General features: G+C 38.8%; 1 protein-coding gene across 2 annotated transcripts; it reads right to left on the reverse strand.

Annotated features, from left to right (window-relative positions):
• Nucleotides 1–3,718: 3,718 nt before the first annotated feature.
• Nucleotides 3,719–19,543, reverse strand: LOC140150994 (NXPE family member 3-like). Of its 2 annotated transcripts, none has more exons than XM_072173181.1 (4): nucleotides 19,268–19,543; nucleotides 11,366–11,905; nucleotides 7,776–7,837; nucleotides 3,719–4,592 (listed from the first exon to the last, which is right to left on the reverse strand). In XM_072173181.1, coding segments are annotated over exons 1-4 (723 nt in total). In that variant the 5' UTR covers nucleotides 19,388–19,543; the 3' UTR covers nucleotides 3,719–4,591. The 2 variants fall into 2 exon arrangements, with proteins under 2 accessions (XP_072029282.1, XP_072029281.1); XM_072173180.1 differs by having other exon boundaries at nucleotides 3,724–4,592; nucleotides 11,142–11,905; nucleotides 19,268–19,541.
• Between the last annotated feature and the right edge of the window lie 580 nt (nucleotides 19,544–20,123).

Genomic DNA, 20,123 nt, shown 5'->3' on the forward strand with positions numbered 1-20,123 from the left:
GTCGCCAATACGTACCACTCCTTCGGTCATGTTATGGTTCGACCCTTTGTTGTGTATATCACCGTCCCACACGCCGTGTACGTACTGTGTGTTATGAACATCGTGTATGCATTCGACTTATAATTCCATCGTAATAATAAAGCGCCGGTTCCGTCGTTTTATTCAAAATCTCAGATTTTGACAAAACTACAGCACCTAGAGTCTTGATTTTTGCAGGGTATATTGGTTTAATAAAGTATAATTTAATCGTGTAAAAATAAGAATTTGACAAATTCAGTGAGGGCGTCCTCCTCAGCAAATGTTATAATATGGCTTTAACATGTATACAACTTTGTTATGCTATGTACAATTTAGCACATTTATAGTGGTGTTCGGCATTAAAGGTTAAGGTTACTAAATGGGTTTTTTATGTGTTTGATTCTAGAGGCGCTTTGTTAATAACAGAAACAGCCATGCAAAAAAGAATGAACTCGAAACGCACTTAACATATCATACTTTTATCCCGGGACTTTTATACGAACATAATTTGGAAACAGTGGTGCTACCGCGCTGGTGTTTGGGGATTTTCTCCAAAAATGAGCATTTTGGCCCAAATTTGACCTCACAGATGAATTCATCAAGTCTTTGCTATTCTCAAAATGTAGGCCTATACTTTTATATTCTTCAGACCAACAATTTAGCAGTTATGAGGCCCAAAAGGTTCCATAATTCCATGGTTAAGACCACCCTTAAGATTAAAAATTCAAATCTATATGATCATTTGAAATTGATTGGTCCCCCATTACAATCCTGAAGGATTTATTTTTAAACCCTTGTTATTATAGTCCACTTGCACAATTTGCATACTCTGGGTGGTCTTAACCCTGGAATTATGGAAACTTTCGGGCCACATAACTGCTAATTTGTTAGTCTATTAGAATATAGATGTATACATATATTTTTAGAATGGCAAAGACTTGATGAATTCATCTGTGAGGTCAAATTTGGGCAAAAAATGCTTAATGCGGTGGGTTTTTTTGGCCCAATTTTTTTTAGACAACGTAAGAAAACAATTCTTGGGTAAAAAAAAAAGATTAATTTTTAAAAACGAGATAAAAATATCTAGCACCCGTTTTTTATTTTAATGAATTTTGATTTTGGTTGAAGTTAGTCAAAATTTTTTTTAAAAACCGGGTCCTAGATATTTCTATCTAGTTTTTGAAAATTAATAAAAACATTTTTTTACCCAAAGATTTGTTTGTTACGTTGTCCAAAAAATGTTGGGATTTTCTCCACAAATGAGCATTTTCCCCCCAAATTTGACCTCACAGATGAATTCAACAAGTGTCTTTGCCATTCTGAATATGTATACTTTTATATAAATTTTAGACCAACATTATTTTGAAAGCCCGAAAGTCTCCATAATTCCAGGGTTAAGACCACCCTTACTAAGGAATCGGATAGCGACGTTTGCACAGTGTTTTTGTAGGATATGAGAGCACATCAGACACATCAAATTACATTCCTAATACGAGGAATGTCCTGATGATATTAGTTGTACTAAATTATAATTCTAATCAACTGGACTTACTATTTATGATGGCTACGGTATCACGTCATATCCATGACGCATCATCAGGCCGACTGATCTTGAATTGGCTCTGTATTCTTGACCTGTGACGTCACGATGGTAGATGTGACGTCACACGAGTGTCGTCGAGGGATTTTCCTGATGGTCGGTTCGTAACTCTTGGACAAGTTGTGGCGTAGTCCCCTTCCGCGATTCAAAGTTGGCTCCTCCCTGCGAACATAATAGCTTCTTTCACCTCTCTTTCGTACCACCTATGTTCTTTATCAAGCACAATAACGTCCTTGTCCTCAAAGTTGTGTTTGGCCGCTTTGAGGTGCGTGTATACCGCAGAGTCGTTAAGCCCTGTTGAACTGGGGCGACGATGTTGGTACATACGCTTGTGGAGAGGTTGTTTTGTCTCTCCTATGTAGTAGTCCTCCCAGTCCGAATCCTGGCAGCTAATCGCATAAACAATGTTGCTTTGTTTGCGTTGAGGGATCTTGTCCTTGGGATGGACTAACTTCTGTCTCAGAGTGTTGTAGGGTTTTAATGAGACAGGGATCTGGTGCTGTCCGAAGATCCTCTTTAGCGTCTCAGAAACATCTGAGACATAAGGGATGGTAATTCCGAACCTGCGGGTGCTCGAAGAGGTGGTAGAAGATTGTCTGGACGATGTTTGGTCCTTTTGCGGTTTCAAAGCCTTTTGGAACGTCCAGTCCTTGTACCCACAGGTACCTAAGGCCGACTTCAGATGCACGCGTTCACCAGCTTTGGCTTCTTCCGTTGACAGGATGGTTTCTGCACGGGGAAAGAGCGTTTTGATCACACCGAGTTTGATATAAAATTGGATCGGTTGAGCCCATATTTATTGGTCGAGCTATGAGTTTTAAAATATTGGACGAGACGTAGTCGAGTCAATATTTACAACTCATAGCGAGACCAATAAATATTGGGCGTAAAGCATCAATTTTATCATTATTATGTTTTGGATCCAATATTATCACAACTTGGATCCATCGAAACATAATAATGTGGATAAGGGGATGATGGGAATCAAACAGTAAGTATTGGTCCGTATGTGTGGCTTTTCTGTATACTGATGTTGAGAGTGTGCCAATCAATCCAAAAAGGGTAACTGATTATTGTCCGCACCTTTTTGGGTGAACTTAAAAGGGCATTTCGTGATCCACAGCCTCATCCCCCACTTTTCTCAAAAAAGTTGAGATTTTTATATCACTGGAAACCTCTGGCTACATAATGTTTATGTACAAAATATTTCTTGCAGATTAATTCGTTTAGCAAAGATATCGTGAAATTTGAATTTCGTTCTGGTGCACCAGAACGAAATTACAACACATTGTCTATGGCGCAGTGTAATACACATAATCATGCATAACTCGCGAACGCAAAATCGGAATCAACTGAAATTTTGGGAATAGGTTTTTTCGTGGATATCTAATGAAAAATGACATAAATAGAGGATGCTAGGATCACGAAATACTCCTTTAATGTTACTGTCAACAGAGTTAATGTGATCAAAAAACAGGTCTAGTTCAGAGTCTTTTTGATCTTAACGAGAGTGTCGTCGACATAACGGAACCAATGTGACGGTGAAATACCACTGTAAGAGTCTAGTGCAGTCTGTTTAAAGCGTTCCATGTAAAGGTTCGCGACAATTGGGGAAACGGGGGACCCCATCGCACATCCATGATTTTGTTTGTAAAATTTCCCTTCATATACGAAGTAAGTTGAATTGAGGCACAATTCTAAAAGCGAACAAATTTGGTCCACGTTCAGGTTAGTTCGTTGACCTAGCGTATTATCAGCGTGTAAAGCTTCCTTTCACCAAGAGTTACGAACCGACCATCAGGAAAATCCCTCCACGACTCTCGTGTGACGTCACATCTACCATCGTGACGTCACAGGTCAAGAATACAGAGCCAATTCAAGATCAGTCGGCCTGATGATGCGTCATGGATATGACGTGGTAGTAGCCATCATAAATAGTAAGTCCAGTTGAATAGAATTATAATTTAGTACAACTATTTGATCTACCTGGATGATTGATAATATTCATAAATACTCCTGATGATATTAATAATATATTTTTATTTATCGAAAGTCGACTATGACATGGTCTAACTCGTAATATGATTTTTTTTAAACCAGATATACCTTGATGTTAGGTTTTATTTTAGGTCAAAATGATACATAAATTATATGTACTTAACTTTCACCTTTTTGCCTATGAAAATTGATTAAGAGCACAAAAAAGAAAGTAGCATATTTATTTCTTGCGCAATGACACCTATCTGTGGATGTATATTATAGCCACTATGATGGCCTATCGTCATGTCCCAAACGTCAATAATTGTCACATTTTCTATACCAGATATGATTTCTCGCATTACTTGATCCAAGACCCAAAAATACCAAGGTGCCGCATTTCTACTTCTTACATTTCCTTGCGTGTTCGCAGACTTGATGAGAACACGCGTGCTAGGATATCTTGATTTTAAGCGTTGAATGGAATCTCTTATTTTATATAAACGATTTCTGTAGTAAGTGAGGTTTGTACCTGCAAAATGAGCCCAGATGGTAATCATAACTACTACCTTATTTTCTTGGACAATATCATCAATTGTATTTGGCATGTATTTAATATCTTTCACCACAGCTTTGTTTTCTCGAATTGGATATCCATGGAATATATATTTAAGATGAATGTCATGCGCCTCATCTGTAGCAAAATTCGGTCCAAAACCAGGCATTGCGGCCAGTTTTTCAACTATAGTGTCTTTTAAAATAAATCGAACAAAATATTCATACCATTGACGAATAGTTGAATCACCTAGAAAATAGAGGGTTTGATTTTGTAAACATTTGGTTACTTCTGGTAGTGTGAAGTCTCTATTGTGGCAAACTAAGGAATGCCACATGTCTTTGAAATAAAATCCGGCAACACTGTCGTCAGGTCTGGTTTCAGTAGCTCCCAAAACACATGCTTGAAGCTCCTTTACCACGCATTTTGAAACGGCAGCGTCTGAAATGTCAATAATGTCAACTAGAGCTACTGTGGCTCACGAGCCACGAATGTCAGGCGATGACTTCTGATTGACCTCATTTGACCTTTGACCTCGGGTAAACGTGAGTTGACTACTCATGCTTTCTCAAATAAAGGGTAATTTGCATCACATTTAAGCCCAATCGGGCCTATTTTAACATTTGACCTCATTTGACCTTTCCTGTCCTGTAACCTTGGATGACCTTTATGGTTTTATACTCTCCAAGTGTCAGGGATCATTTCCGCAAGTTTTTAAAGCCTGATCGGAGCAATATTTAATTTGACCTGACCTTTGACCTCAGATGACCTTTATGGTTTCATACTCCCCAAGTGTCCGGGATCATTTTCCCCAAGTTACAGCCCAATCGGAGCAACTTTAAATTTGACCTGACCTTTGACCTCGCATGACCTTTTTAGTTTTATACTCATGACGTGTCAGAGATTGGTTTCCCTGAGTTACAGGCCAATCGGAGCAACTTTAAATTTGACCTGACCTTTGATCTCAGTTGACCTTTGCGGTATTATACTCCTCAAGTGTCAGAGATCATTTACCCAGAGTTACAGCCCAATCGAAGCAACTTTAAATTTGACCTGACCTTTGACCTCGCATGACCTTTGTGGTTTCATACTCCCCAATTGTCAGGGATCATTTCCCAGAAGTTACAGCCCTATCGGAGAAACTTTAAATTTGACCTGACCTTTGACCTCACATGACCTTTGCGGTTTCATACTCCCCAATTGTCAGGGATCATTTTTTCCAAGTTACAGCCCGATCGGAGCAACTTTAAATTTGACCTGACCTTTGACCTCACATGACCTTTGTGGTTTCATACTCCCCAATTGTCAGGGATCATTTTCCCGAAGTTACAGCACTATCGGAGCAACTTTAAATTTGACCTGACCTTTGACCTCACATGACTTTTGCGGTTTCATACTCCCCAAGTGTCAGGGATCATTTTCCCAGAGTTACTGCCCCATCGGAGCAGCTGTAACTTTTGACCTTGGATGACCATAGCTGATGTTTCATGATCCCCTTATGATTATTATATATAAGTTTTAGCCCAATCGGACATATTTCAAAATTTGCCCCCCACCCACCCACCCACCCACCTGAGTACTGGTATTCACCATTATTGCTATATAGCATTTACCATATAGCCTTAGTGTGTATGTATTGATTTTCATAAATGCATCATGGGAAGGAATATAATTTGACCACCATCCCCACCGCACAAGCAACTACATGTAAATAGCATTTATCACATACCTTTAGTGTGTATTTTCATAAATGCATCATGGGATAGCATCATTTCCAAACCTTTAGTGTGTATTTTCATAAATGCATCATGGGATAGCATAATTTCCAAACCTAACAACTCTTATCTCTTATTATCAAAATAGCAGCACAATATTTACTGTTAATTTTCCTGGAAACTTCAAACCACACCAGTAGACATGCCCAAGCATGCAACGAAACTATATGCTTATCTCTTGTTATCAAATAGCTGTTTCCCTGCACAAGGTATCTGCCAAATTTCTGCCTCTAATGATAGCTGCTTCATTACATTTCATGCAAATATTTTCACAAAATGACCCTATTAAGCCTTACATGAACTTTGACCCCAATCTGTGGTACAACTTATTTGAAGCTTGGGCCAGCGGTTCTTGCTGACCATGTTTGGTGGTCATAGCATGTCATTTAAAGGAGAAGTAGCATTTTTAAGATTTTCACAAAATGACCCCTAATAACCCTTACATGACCTTTGACCCCTATCTGTGTAGAAGTTATATTAAGCTTGGGTCAGTGCTTCTTGTGGCCAAGTTTGGTCAAAATTGGTCCAAGCGTCTGGCACTAGTAGCAATTTTTGGTTCTACTAAAGAAGAAAGAAGATTTAGGAGCTTCACAGTATATCAGGCGGATAAATCCGCCTGACATAATTAGCAACAACTGTGGCGTAGATTTCTTTTTTGACACTGGGCAATAGAGTTGGAAAAAAATTACTTGAATTAAAGTGAATCTAAAACCTTTTGGCAACATAATTTAGTTTCTGGAGCGCGCGAAAAAGTTTGCCATATTGAAGCTAAAATGGTGAAATATGATGCAAAAGTGGAACAAATTCGCGCGGTAAAATGGCCAAATATAAGGTTAATTTTGTCAGAAACCCACATACACGGGTCAAGGGGGGAGTGACTGTATGGACCTGCCCCCTATCAAAATATTGGGCGATTTACCCCCATCCCCCGGGATTCACGTCTATTGTTCCGATTGTTCATCATGATAAGTAACAGAATAATGGTGGAAATAATGGTAACTTTAATGGGAGCATTAACCAGAGCAGTTATTTTGTAATTTTGAAATTTAAAGGCCATAATTATGGGAGCTTTTGTGTGATGTTCTGAAATAGCTTGAAATAACAGCTTGGATAACATTTACTTCTTTAAAACAATTGTAACATTAGCATTGTAAACAAAGAAATATTTATCCCGGATATATGAAATACAAGGCATTATATTGCAGTGGAGAGGTGTAAAATGGTACTACATGGGATGCAACAGGGTTGGTTAAAATAAGGAATAAAACTCAAGTTACCATTTCGGTTTCTATTTTTAAAGGAGCACATAAAAATAACAGATGTGGAAATAGGAGTATAAATTGACCAGTAGATACCAGTTGTAGTCCAACTAATTCATGGCATATTAGACGGCCTAGGGATAGGGGAAAGTTGGCCCATATTTGCAAGACTATCCTTGCCTTCAAGGTGAAACAAACATACTCATGTTACCCTCTGGCCATGGGCTGGCCTGGTGTCATATCTTACCCAGGGAAAGATGACATTCCAATATTGGCCTTTAAGCAATACCATTTTCAACTGATATAAATGATGTAAACTGAATTTTTAAAAAACGCTACCGTTTAACCTTGGAGCTCTATCAAACAGTCCATGGGAGACAGATTTATATTACAACGACGCCGGGACAACTACACAAAATTGCTTTCCCCATTCCCCAAACACAACGCATTGGACCGATTATAATTAAGCGTAATCAGGGGGCGTAAGTTGCAACAGATGTAAACACTTTAAATGTGCAAAGACAATAGCTTTGAAAAAACAACAACTAACGAGATATTTAGTTAGATCAATTTAAAGTAAAGTTGCTTACTATTGGACATGTTGGATGGCACCACATATATGGGAATGGCTGTTGAGGTCACTACTTCCGGGCTGTGTAGACAAATATAATTATGTATGAGATGTGACAACTGTTTTTCAAGTCAATAGTACCAAAACATTTCAATTTCTAACTTCGACACAAAATGTTTAGTTAAGATGTTACCTTCATCAGAAGCCTAAACCTTGATTAGGACGAATAAGATTAAGATTTGACTTTCGATCAAGGATTTTGCAGCGTCACTAAAATCAAAGATCCCAGCAAACACAAAAACGTTTTTAAAACGTTTTAAATAAGTTATATTTTGGGTTTTTGTTTAGGTAAAAACGTTTTAATAACAGTAAAATGCCGGGTTATATAAAGGTCATGAAATCGTTTTAAACGTTTTGTATGAAAACCCACTGCAACAATATTTTTAAAATGTTTTCGAAATGTCATTGTAAACTATTTTTGCAAACGATTTTGGCCAAATATTTTGTCAACACTTAAATAACATTATGTTAAAATATTTGCACCTAGAAAACACAGAAATGTTCTTAAAATGTTTTTTACAAAACGTTTTAATAACATTTAAATGTCGGGTTATATAAAGGTCATGAAAATATTTTTAAAACGTTATTGTAAATATTTTGGGCAAACATTTTTTGCAAAATATTTTTTCAACCCCAAAACAACATTCTGTTTAGAATGAATTGTACCAAGTTTCCAAAATGTTTTTGGAATGTTATTAAAACGTTTTTATACCCTTTATATAACCCGACATTTAAATGTTTTCTGTAAAACATTTGTGTTTGCTGTGCAGTAAATTACCAGCAAATGTTATTTAATGTTATGAAAACGTTTTATACCATTAATGTACCCTTTATATAACCCGACATTTAAACGTTTTCTGACAACCTTTTATAACCTTTTGCGAATGATGTCGAAAACGTTTTGTGTTTGCTGGGATAGAATCCCGGGATAGAATGACAGTCAGTTGACAACAAAAGTTGACAACCATACCAAATTGTGCAGAAAAGGTGTTATTTTTTTACCAGTAGCAAGGACCGCGAAATTGGCAAAATAGGGGTATTTAATTTGCACTGTCCGTTAAATTTGACAGTGAAATCAGCAACATAGGGGTAATTAATTTGCACTGTCCGCGAAATTTGGATAAAAGGGGTACTTGAGAAAATACAAAATTTTATGTCAATATTTAGTGTCATTGATAAGGGTTGTTTGAAATTCTAATCATTGAAAAGGGGTGTGTGAAATTCTGGTCATTAAAAACTACAAAAAAAGGGTTGTTTTTGGCCAAATTTTGTCCTCGATTTTGCATGAAAAAGGGGGGTAAATTTGATGAAAAATCATTGCTAAGAAGGCCTTTGAAAGATTTGGTAACTCTCATGGTTGTCAACTTTTGTGTAGAGTTGGGGGCCGGGCAGTCAGTTTACGTCTGATGTCCAAACAGCGCGCCTTGTGTGATTGGTTCACCAGTAATCTATTTTGAATTCATTTGTCAATACCAAGTGAAAATCTTACGTTTTTCTGCTGATAGTTTCGCCAGAAACTTTTGCCTATGAATTCTCTCAAAGTGTTGATGATATTAATATTGAGTCCTTTTTTTTTTGCTTGGAGCGGGAACCTTGACCGGATGTTTGGATTTTTCCGGAAATGGTATACTCCTGCTCCAGCGTTGGTCTATCTTGAGGATCAAAATAATGTGTGACTCAAAAAGAATGTGCCCACGTACGTCTCTGTTTATGGTGTTGTCTAAGCAAGTTACGTGATGAAGTCAATAATGATCTGCTTAGACCATCGGGAGATGTGGCCCCATCTGTATGCCATCTCTAAGAATCGCAAACCAGACAATCACCTCAGGTCAACAGTTGATTATAGTATACAAGCAGTCCTATAGGTTACAACACCTCTCGTGTATTGCCGGCAGAAATTGTGGCCCAATTGTGGGCACTTCCATCCACCATATCTACAATTCCCAACATTTCGCTCTATATTTAGGAGTTTTGTGTCAGACATATTATCTTTGTTCACCAACTCCCCGGTCCACACCGATATCGCCTGGTAAATAATTACATTGTACAGCAGAAAAACTAAAAGCAATACCCGGGATCGATACACGTGTATGTGCTATGCACGATTTGATATTCAGACGATAAATCTTTGGATACCGGGGTAGAAAATGATGAATATCTCCCGTAATTTTTTTATTCTAAAGAAGCCAATTTCATGGCATGCACTTGAATATATGTATTGAAAGAATATGATAGTCGTTAGCTTGCGTATTGAGAAACTCAAAAACTGACAAAAATTCTGATTTTATATGTGTCGAACAAAAAAATGACAGCTGCCCTCATTCGTAAACACTCGGGTCACGGAAGATACACGCTACTATAGCGCGGCGTAGGCCATTGGTGGAGGCAGTCTAAAAGCAGATGACGTCATAACGTATACCATGCTCACTGACAACTACAGATGTCAGTCACCAGGCTATTGTCAATATAGCCTTAGTCGGATGTCCCTCGGCCCATTTTGCGTCTCTCTGCCATGAAGATATCGGGGCGATGACACTGTGCGGTCACCAACATGCTTGAAATGATCATCTTTGTCGCGACCAAAATCTTAAAAACAGAACATTGCTCGAGTCGAGGACGTCATGGACTTTGTGAGCTTCGTCCTCACAACAACTTTCTTTCAATTCAGAGTCATTTACAAGCAGAAGTTCGGTGTCGCGACGGGATCATCGTTGGAGACAGGAGTATATCACTTCCGGGAAAATCAAAACATCCGTTAAGAAAATAAATTTTAAAAAATCCGGTCAAGCAGATGGATCAATAACATCAATGTTTGAGAAAGCCAGAAGTCTGGTGAAACTGTCAGGTGAAAAATGTTTTTCATTATTTTGGTCTTGACAAATGAATTCAAAATAGCATGCCTTATGGTTAATTTTGGACCTTCAAATAATTATACAAACCGTCTCAAAAGTTAGGTCTTGGTACCTTTCTTTCCCAAAGGCACCATGTCAACAATACCTAGAAAAGTGGCCTTTTGTCTAATAAGTATCGTAACTTTTCGCCAACTATTGCGCAAACTTGCTATTGCAACGCGATTAAATTCAACCTATCGTATTTTCTGTATTTTAGCCATACGGATTATATTGAGCTGATGTAATCTGTGGTTCGTCCCTTTGAAACAAATTAAAGCTCTTATGACACATGAAGAGCCAGGGTAGTCAGGGGTGTAAAAAGCCACCGTTTTGTGAAGGAAAAAGGTCCACTTTTTAGCTCTCCGCAATAAATTCTGAGGGTACATGTCTGCTTGCGACTCTCATAAAGTAGGAAGGAACCAAAACACACTAACCTCGTGTAAAGCCGTATTTCCTTATCCGATATCAAATCGCCTATATATTCCTCATCCCAAGTGCTTGTATGTGTAACGTATCTGTCACACGACAACAATTTTGGTTTGACACAAAACCAAGGGAAACCAGTCTTTTCATCGGTAAAATTACAAAATGTCATGTTCTCATATTTATCTTTGGGGTCAATATAGAAATCAGTTGTTATGTGGCAGGGTGTACTGACCCATGGCGTTTGTCCTTCTGTTTTAAATTCTCCTCGGTAACTAATTCTGGCGGGAAACTGCTCCCGTATACGTTTCAGGACATCAATAGCCTCTGCGGAATGGATAAGCATGATAGTGATCTTCACCTGTCCAGTCCAGTGAAGGCGGAACTTTGCAGTGTAAGTGCCATTGAAATGATCAATTATTTCATCAGCTGCAGCACTCGCATGTAATTCATCACTATGAATCCAAACGTAGAAGAAATCACCACCATACAATTTGCTTTCGTTTTTGGTGTTTCTAGCTTCAATGGACACTTCAAGAGTATCGCATAAATTGTAAGGCTTGTTAGATTTGACAAAGTAATTTGTAAATTTGGGGCTGGTAGGAAAATCAAGTGAAATGTCCACTTTTCTGATGTCGGGTGATTTTGTTAAAATCTGTGGTTTAGGGGTTTTATATTCGTCACCATAATGTCTATATGCAATTGCTGGAGCTACAAATCCTCGGTGATGAGATTGATTATGAAAGCTTGTAGCTATTGCTAAATGGCTAAACACCTGCAGAAAACAAAGAAAATATAAAAACATTGAGTGGTATGGAAAATCTACAACGACAACGAGGTGGTTTAGCCAAAAGGATGAGAAAGGGAACAGGAGGAGCTTCCCCGTGAGACATCTTGATCTCTTCTTCCCCCTTGTTCAATGCTGGAAACTAACTGATATCAAGCTGGAAACTAACTGATATCTGGCTCCCCTTGTCTCTCGTTATCCTACCCCTGTTCGCTCTTGGTTCAATCAACTCACTCCCCCATTGGATGTTGTGTCATATTTTCCCTGTTATTAATTTTATCCATTGCTAGTGTGACACTGCTGTATCCTTTTGGATCCATCCTTTGGTTCCCCGCTGGTCAGTTGGAACAGATTTTCCCTCTATTCTGTTCCCTTGCAGCCGTTTTCATGGCTCCTGTGCTGGCTCCCCTTGTCTCTCGTTACCCTACCCCTGTTCGCTCTTGGTTCAATCAACTCACTCCCCCATTGGATGTTGTGTCATATTTTCCCTGTTTTTAATTTTATCCATTGCTAGTGTGACACTGCTGTATCCTTTTGGATCCATCCTTTGGTTCCCCGCTGGTCAGTTGGAACAGATTTTCCCTCTATTCTGTTCCCCTGCAGCCGTTTTCATGGCTCCTGTGTTGGCTCCCCTTGTCTCTCGATACCCTACCCCTGTTCGCTCTTTGTTCAATCAGCTCACTCCCCCATTGGATGTTGTGTCATATTTTCCCTGTTTTTAATTTTATCCATTGCTAGTGTGACACTGCTGTATCCTTTTGGATCCATCCTTTGGTTCCCCGCTGGTCAGTTGGAACATATTTTCCCTCTATTCTGTTCCCCTGCAGCCGTTTTCATGGCTCCTGTGCTGGCTCCCCTTGTCTCTCGTTACCCTACCCCTGTTCGCTCTTTGTTCAATCAACTCACTCCCCCATTGGATGTTGTGTCATATTTTCCCTGTTTTTAATTTTATCCATTGCTAGTGTGACACTGCTGTATCCTTTTGGATCCATCCTTTGGTTCCCCGCTGGTCAGTTGGAACAGATTTTCCCTCTATTCTGTTCCCCTGCAGCCGTTTTCATGGCTCCTGTGTTGGCTCCCCTTGTCTCTCGATACCCTACCCCTGTTCGCTCTTTGTTCAATCAGCTCCCTCCCCCCATTGGATGTTGTGTCATATTTTCCCTGTTTTTAATTTTATCCATTGCTAGTGTGACACTGCTGTATCCTTTTGGATCCATCCTTTGGTTCCCCGCTGGTCAGTTGGAACAGATTTTCCCTGTTTTTATATGATATCAAGAAGACAGTTTGGATTTAAGCCATGCCACAGCACAGCTGTCATCCTCACCATTCTGAACAAAGAGGGGTCCAACACCCTGGACAGAGGCAACGAAGTGCGCGTGATTACACTGGGCATCAGAGGAGCATTTCGCACGGTCTGGCATAATGGCCTTTGCCATGGCAAAAAGAGTATCCGGCAAGCTGCTCACCTGGATTAGAAGCTACCTGACAGATCGTTCCATCAAAGTTGTCTATCTGGCCAGTCATCAAGTACTTCCTCCATCAATGCATCACATCCCCGGGGGTCAATATTGGGCCCACTTTTGTTCTCTGTCTTCATTGATGACATGGGTGATGACCTGGGTGATGAGTGTGAAAACCAACTCTACCTCGAAGCAGATGATTCCACCTTGTTTTATGAAATTACATCTAGCGACAACCCCGAAGCTGTTACTGCTGGCCTGAACAGATACCTGGAGAAAATGAGGATCTGGACAGACAGATGGATGGTGACCTTCGAGCCATCGAAATGTAGCCATCAAGCTGATCTGGACAAAGCAAATGTCCAATGTCTCATCCAGAGCAGGGCAGAAGCTGGGCGCTCTGAGGAGAGTTGCAAATACACTTGATGTCAAAGGCAGAGCAACCGTTTACAAGGCTCAAGATCGCAGTGTAATGGAATACGCCTCACTGTCTTGGATGAGTACCAGCACCACTAGGATTACTAGACTCTACCCAGAGGAAGGTCCTTCGAATCAAAGGCGTGATCAGTGAAGAAGAAGCAATCACAACGCTAAACATCACATCTCTCCATCAAAGACGTCAAGTTGCTACAACAACGGTCCTCTACAAAATGCACACCAGCTTGTGCCCACTATATCCGAAGATATTGCTACCAAAGCCATTTGTAGTCAGAAGAGCTACCCGCTCCAGCTTGTCATTGCCTTGCCACGCTCTCACCAGTTTCTAGAACCATATCCACTGGCAGGACCTTCATCCACACTGCAGTTCACATTTAGAATAGCCTACCAGATAGCATAATCGGAAACATATCTGACAATACATTTATGTTCATTTGTACATCAGTAAACATCTGATTATACCGGGTGCACAAAAGTTAATTTGAAAATAATTTGATAAATTCGATGCAAAAAAAGCTACGATAATGTAATAGATGTCCAATTTGAGAAAACGCATTAGAAAATTTAACATGATCACAAAAGGAAACAAAGTTTTCAAGTTAATAAAACGGTGTTCATTATTAGAGGGAGTATTATGTGACCGTACACAACAAATGAGCCGTAAAGTCGGCCCGGTCAATTTTGTTTTATTTCGTGTTTAGAAAATAATATCATAAGCTTTAAAATGGTATATCATTTGACTTCAAACGATATCCAGAAGCGGGGTTATGGTTTGTTGAACTCTGCTCCTTCAACAAAATGGTACCTTTTTCGGTTCTACGTGTGTCTCTTTTTCCACATTGCTGGTAATAAATATCAAACAGTCATAATTGGTGGTCATTTCAAATCATCCCCAAGTCAACGAGCTTCATGAATGTCTTCTCATTGTTAATTGTTGGTTATACATACTTACACAAAATACAATGCTTTGTAACCCACCACTTGAACAAGATTTATCCAAAGCAAACACAGAATTCTATAGACATAGGTAGAAGCTATTATCCTCTTCAGCAATATGATTATTGATTGGTTTAAAAGGTGTTTGACTGGCGCTATCAAAATGAGATACATGTCACACCAAAATTAGGTACCTATGAATACGACCTTTATGTACATTTTAACGGGTTAGGCCATTTTAAATCGACTTTCGAAAAGTTTTTGATACATTCATTGATTTCTCAAAAAGTAAAAATCGCAGTTTAACAAATAACGGTTCAAATGAAAGCCATTATTGGGGGCTAATTGTTGTATCACTATGAAAGGCCTGACACCAATATAAACACTTCACTAAATAGATTCATCAGGTTTGTAGATATACAGTAAAATAATTTTCTTTTGCACAAAACCAAAATATTTTACTCACTTGACGGTTTCGCCTATCATGGTCGATAGGCATCATCAGAAACCACTTTGGAGATATTATCCCGACTGTGACTGAGGGTGACCAATTGTTCAAATGATCCTTACTTCCGGTAGGACTATCCCGACTGTAGAGGTGTATTTACAGCCAGGAGGATCACACGTGACTGAGATAGTGGGCCCCTCGTCTCTATTCATGACATTGGGTCCTCGTCTCCTGATCCATATAGATTCTTTGACATATCTGGACATTTGCAACCAAATCCTCCTTGCTAAATTTTGGCATTGTCCCAATTGAGTGATATGATTTTGTTGCACTGCGTGGTCTGTATCATATCATCAATTGGGACAATGCCAAAATTTTCAAGGAGGTGTAATGTGATTTGTTTTGAAATGCCAGATGTCTGTCTCTTATATTCAGGAGACGAGGACCCAGAAATGTCATGAACACCAGAAAGAGACGAGGGGGCCCACTACCTCAGTCACGTGTATGATCCTCTCCTGGCTGTAAATACACCTCTCACAGTCGGGATAATGTCCTACCGGAAGTAAGGATCATCCAACATCATTCTGATGATGCCTATCGACCATGATAGGCGAAACCGTCAAGTGAGTAAAATATTTTGGTTTTGTGCAAAAGAAAATTATTTTACAATATAAACACTTATTTCGGTGACCCAAGTTCATGGTCATTTCTGCTCACGCACTTTTTTACAGATGGCCTAGAATTTCATATTTCGGTTTCAGCGATTGCCCGAAAAAGGTGGTATGTTTTTGAAAAGCGTTTCCGCTTGGAATGTAGATAGTTGTTGTTGCTATTACTGTTCGCGATTTTAATTTATGCACTTTTTAGCCGACAATTTTCAATGCATTTTACATAATAGAAATGTCGCTGGCATAAATACCGATATTTTTAACAGTATCGTTTTTTTAAACCAAAATACCATCAAAAAGAGTTCCCAATACTTTTATGAAACCATAGATACCAAATCGGACTGCAGGTGATGAACAGATTTTGAACTAGAATTAAAAGAACCAGCGTAGGCCTTCTCAAAATGTACTTGCTTTAAATAGCGAGTTGTTTAATTTTGGACTGCTTTTTCCTTGTTTTTATAACAAGAAAATGCTTTACATACCCCAAACTTCTCACATAGTCTTGGCTAAGTGTCCGTTACTGGTTGATATTATTAGAATTAAACGATTTTCATGATTAACTTACTTTTACCGCAATGTTTTCCCTCGCAATGTTCAAATATATCCCCAAAATGGCGTTGCTTTCGGTCTCACATTAATGACAAGGTTATCCCAAGATGTGTGAGAGTTTCTGACACTATATTCACGGGTATTCTATAGCTATTCAAACATATACAAATTTGGCTGGTTTGCGATAAGCTATACCATTTTCACCCTGATGTGGTAGACTGGATCCTTCAGTTTTTCAACAACTACGCACGGTCATCGGGTTGTGCTGTTGGTGAATAAGGCAACGTGACGGATTGTGGGTAAATAAAAGACGCCGTCATTAGAGGCCAGAAGGATTCAGGCTACTGATATGGCAGTGACATCAGCACTGTATGAATTTCATTACACTCCCTAGCGTTCGATCAAAGCGCTGGTGTACACTCGCACGCGCTTAAAGACGCCGCATAGATGCCACATCGGGGTGAAAACCACATGAAATAAAAGACTGAAAAGCGTCACTCAATGGCTGCGAAGCAGCTTTCGCGGTGCTTTAGCACGGCCGGGGGAGTCGGAGGGGTGCCCCCCCCCTGTGAAGTTATCGTTGTTGTTTTTTTAAGTTGAGTAATATACCCCGGGGTATAATAGGTCTACAATGACGCCATTTGGTGCAATATTTTGCACTATTTTAGCCTGTCTTTACACGGAGAACATGGGAATTTATTTATTTACGCTATTTGCGGAACCCTGGTATAGGTAATAGATGACTATGAAAACTTTCCGCATACCGAATAATATGGGTTTAGCCCATATTTAATTGCCTTTAGGCCCTATGATTTATTTTTAGAAAAGAAAACCTAAGACTGGAGCCTAATCAATTGAGAAGGGAATGGATTTTGTCACAATAATATCAAAATTAATATCGTCCATAACAAGAAGGAATACATCACGATTTTTTGATATCCAGCTATAGTATTTTAATTGATTTATACTGAACATGACGCTATGCACTGGACATTTGCAGACCGACCTTCTCCATGTAGCGAGTACCACATTAGATTGTGTTTACAAGAAATATATAATAAGCGCCACTTCCACGAAATGTCCTATATGCCAGCAACTTTGATGATAATATATTATCTACAACATCACACCTGTTTTTCAAGAACTCTCTTTTATCTATTCACCTCAAAGAAAGGATTAGAATTATTATAATAGAATCCCTGACCTGATGCAACGCATTTTTAATGAGTTACTGAGGGACTAGAAATCTTTTATGGTCGAATGAACAACGTATGACCACTACACAGGTCAATGGCCTTATTATGTTCTGGCGGGTTATTTAAAAGCACGGTCCCTGAATTTTTCCAGACAAGGAACAATAGGAACAAATTGCCTGGCAATGGGGTCACATATAATCCCAGTCTATAGTGTGATCAGAACATTATAGGCAGGTAATCATTATAGTATAATCAGTACGAAAAGTTCAATGCGATTTTTAATGTATTTTAAAAAATTCAAAGAACCACTTTTTAGCGGGAATTTTTGCAAGTTACACAGCTGAAGTTGTAAAATGGTTGAAATACTACAATATTACGGCGTAAACAAGAATATGTTTGTTTGGTCTTTGTTCCTATAGCTACATCCCTTAAACTCAGAATACAATTTGCCGACTTTACGGCTCATTCGTGGTGTACGGCCACATATACCTATATATATACCTATATAACATCAACAAATTAAATTATTATTTTGTTAATTTTGAAAATGTGCGACCCACCTCATGCGACTAATTCGCTGTACAAGTGACGACCATGGCTACCATAGCAATAGATGAATACAATTTTTGAATAGATCGCCCTGCACTACAACGTTCACGCGATACCTATGCATTGAACCATAGATGTCAAAGAAATGCTAATCACTCGCACCTGTAAGATTAGGGGCTCTGCAATAATTATGGACCCTGGTGGGAGGGTAAGCTAGTCTGTGTTATGCACTTTCAGTTTCCCATGCGTTCGAATGGGAATTATTTTGCCTACTCGCCACAAGTTTAGGGAGCACATTTCTTCAATATTTTGACAAGTTGACATAAAATGTTCTATTCTATATTGTTTGGTAATAATGTCTTTTGCCAATAGTACGTCCAAAGTTGTAATTTTGTGTTTTTGATCGCAAAGATCGGATATTTTATTCCCGATACCAATTCTGCACCCTTCGCAAGGGTGGAGAATTCAGCAGAACTTTGACGATAATTTTGCCTTTTGGACACTAAAATGCATTCGATCCTTAATTTTGTTTCAACCGAGTCTTGAATTAGCAAGCACAATAAGGTGGGTACCAATTTTATATACCTTTGATGAAATTATTTTCGAATAACTGACCTGCGCAAACCGTTAAGTGTGTATTTTCCATAGACAGACAAAATGGCGTGAGCCAGTCCTTAGGTACGGTATGTATCGTAGGACTGGCGAGCGAGTCTAGGGTAAGCGATTTTTGGCACACATTCATGGGCGCCTTTTAAATAAAACGCTCTAAAAGGCTTAGGAAAACAGTACGGAAAGGGGGAGGAAGCTTTTGGCAGGCCAAGAGGAGGAGGGGGGGGCAACCGATTTTTGGCGAGCCGTTTGGAAATGTTGTCCCCCCCGGCCGGGGCTCATAATTATTGCACAGCAACTAGTATCTTTGAAAAGAGCGGTATTGTATTCAATGATTGCAGACATACACAAGTGATGAGTGCAACCTGCGTATAGTGCAGGGCGATCTATTCAAAAATTGTATTCATCTATCACTTCTGCAGCAAAAAGCTATTTCCGGAGGTCAAAACTGTATGGTTATTATCGTCATGTGATTAATTGTGAGTTTATCAACTTACCTTATATCTTAGCATTAGCATTGAATAGCTGACTAAACCGAATATCATAAGTCCAATCATATGACCAAGTTGAAGACCACCGATTTGGCCATTAAAATGACCCCTTTTCCATGTTTTCATATTGATTCAAAGATTGCCCATAGATCCGCTTGAGAAGGAACTGTAAGCGAAGTATTTGTGGTAAATAAAATTGTATGATGCCGAATTGATGGTTCAGTTTTGTCACACAACAAAACTGCAGTCAAATTTGAAGTGAGTCAGCCAGACACAGGAGAATAATTGGATATCGCCTATACGTCAGAAATCAGCTAATCATTTGTGAACTATTAATTTTAATTTCAGGTGTGTTGTTAACATGTTTACCATTTGGTAAACATTTATAATGGTGTTCAATTCAATCCCATTCGATTCAATTTTTATTCATCAATCATCAATCAATTTAATAAAACCAATAAGACATATGGTACATGGTACATAATAGAATTACAAATACAGCAAATATATTGCAATGGAATCGACCTTATTATTATATTATAGAGAAAATAGTTAAATTTTGATACAAAATGAATACAAAAGTAATCAATAATATTAGGTTTTACAAGAGTGTTTCGCACTTATATCATTCATATTCATGGGCTATTTTAACGTGCCTCCTAGCACGTTCGTGCAGTGAGGATGAAAATCCGTGCAATGAGAATTAAAAATCCGTGCTTAAAATATTTATATACAACCCGACAAATGACCAGGATATAAAAGAAGTTCATTTACAAAGTACGACTGATCAAGTCGAAAAATCATATGCAAAATGTGTATAGTTTGTGGTAATCAGTTAAACATTCATTTTGCGAAAAATTCA

Source organism: Amphiura filiformis, chromosome 4, assembly GCF_039555335.1.
Source record: "Amphiura filiformis chromosome 4, Afil_fr2py, whole genome shotgun sequence".
In the NCBI taxonomy this organism is placed as follows: Eukaryota; Metazoa; Echinodermata; class Ophiuroidea; order Amphilepidida; family Amphiuridae; genus Amphiura; species Amphiura filiformis.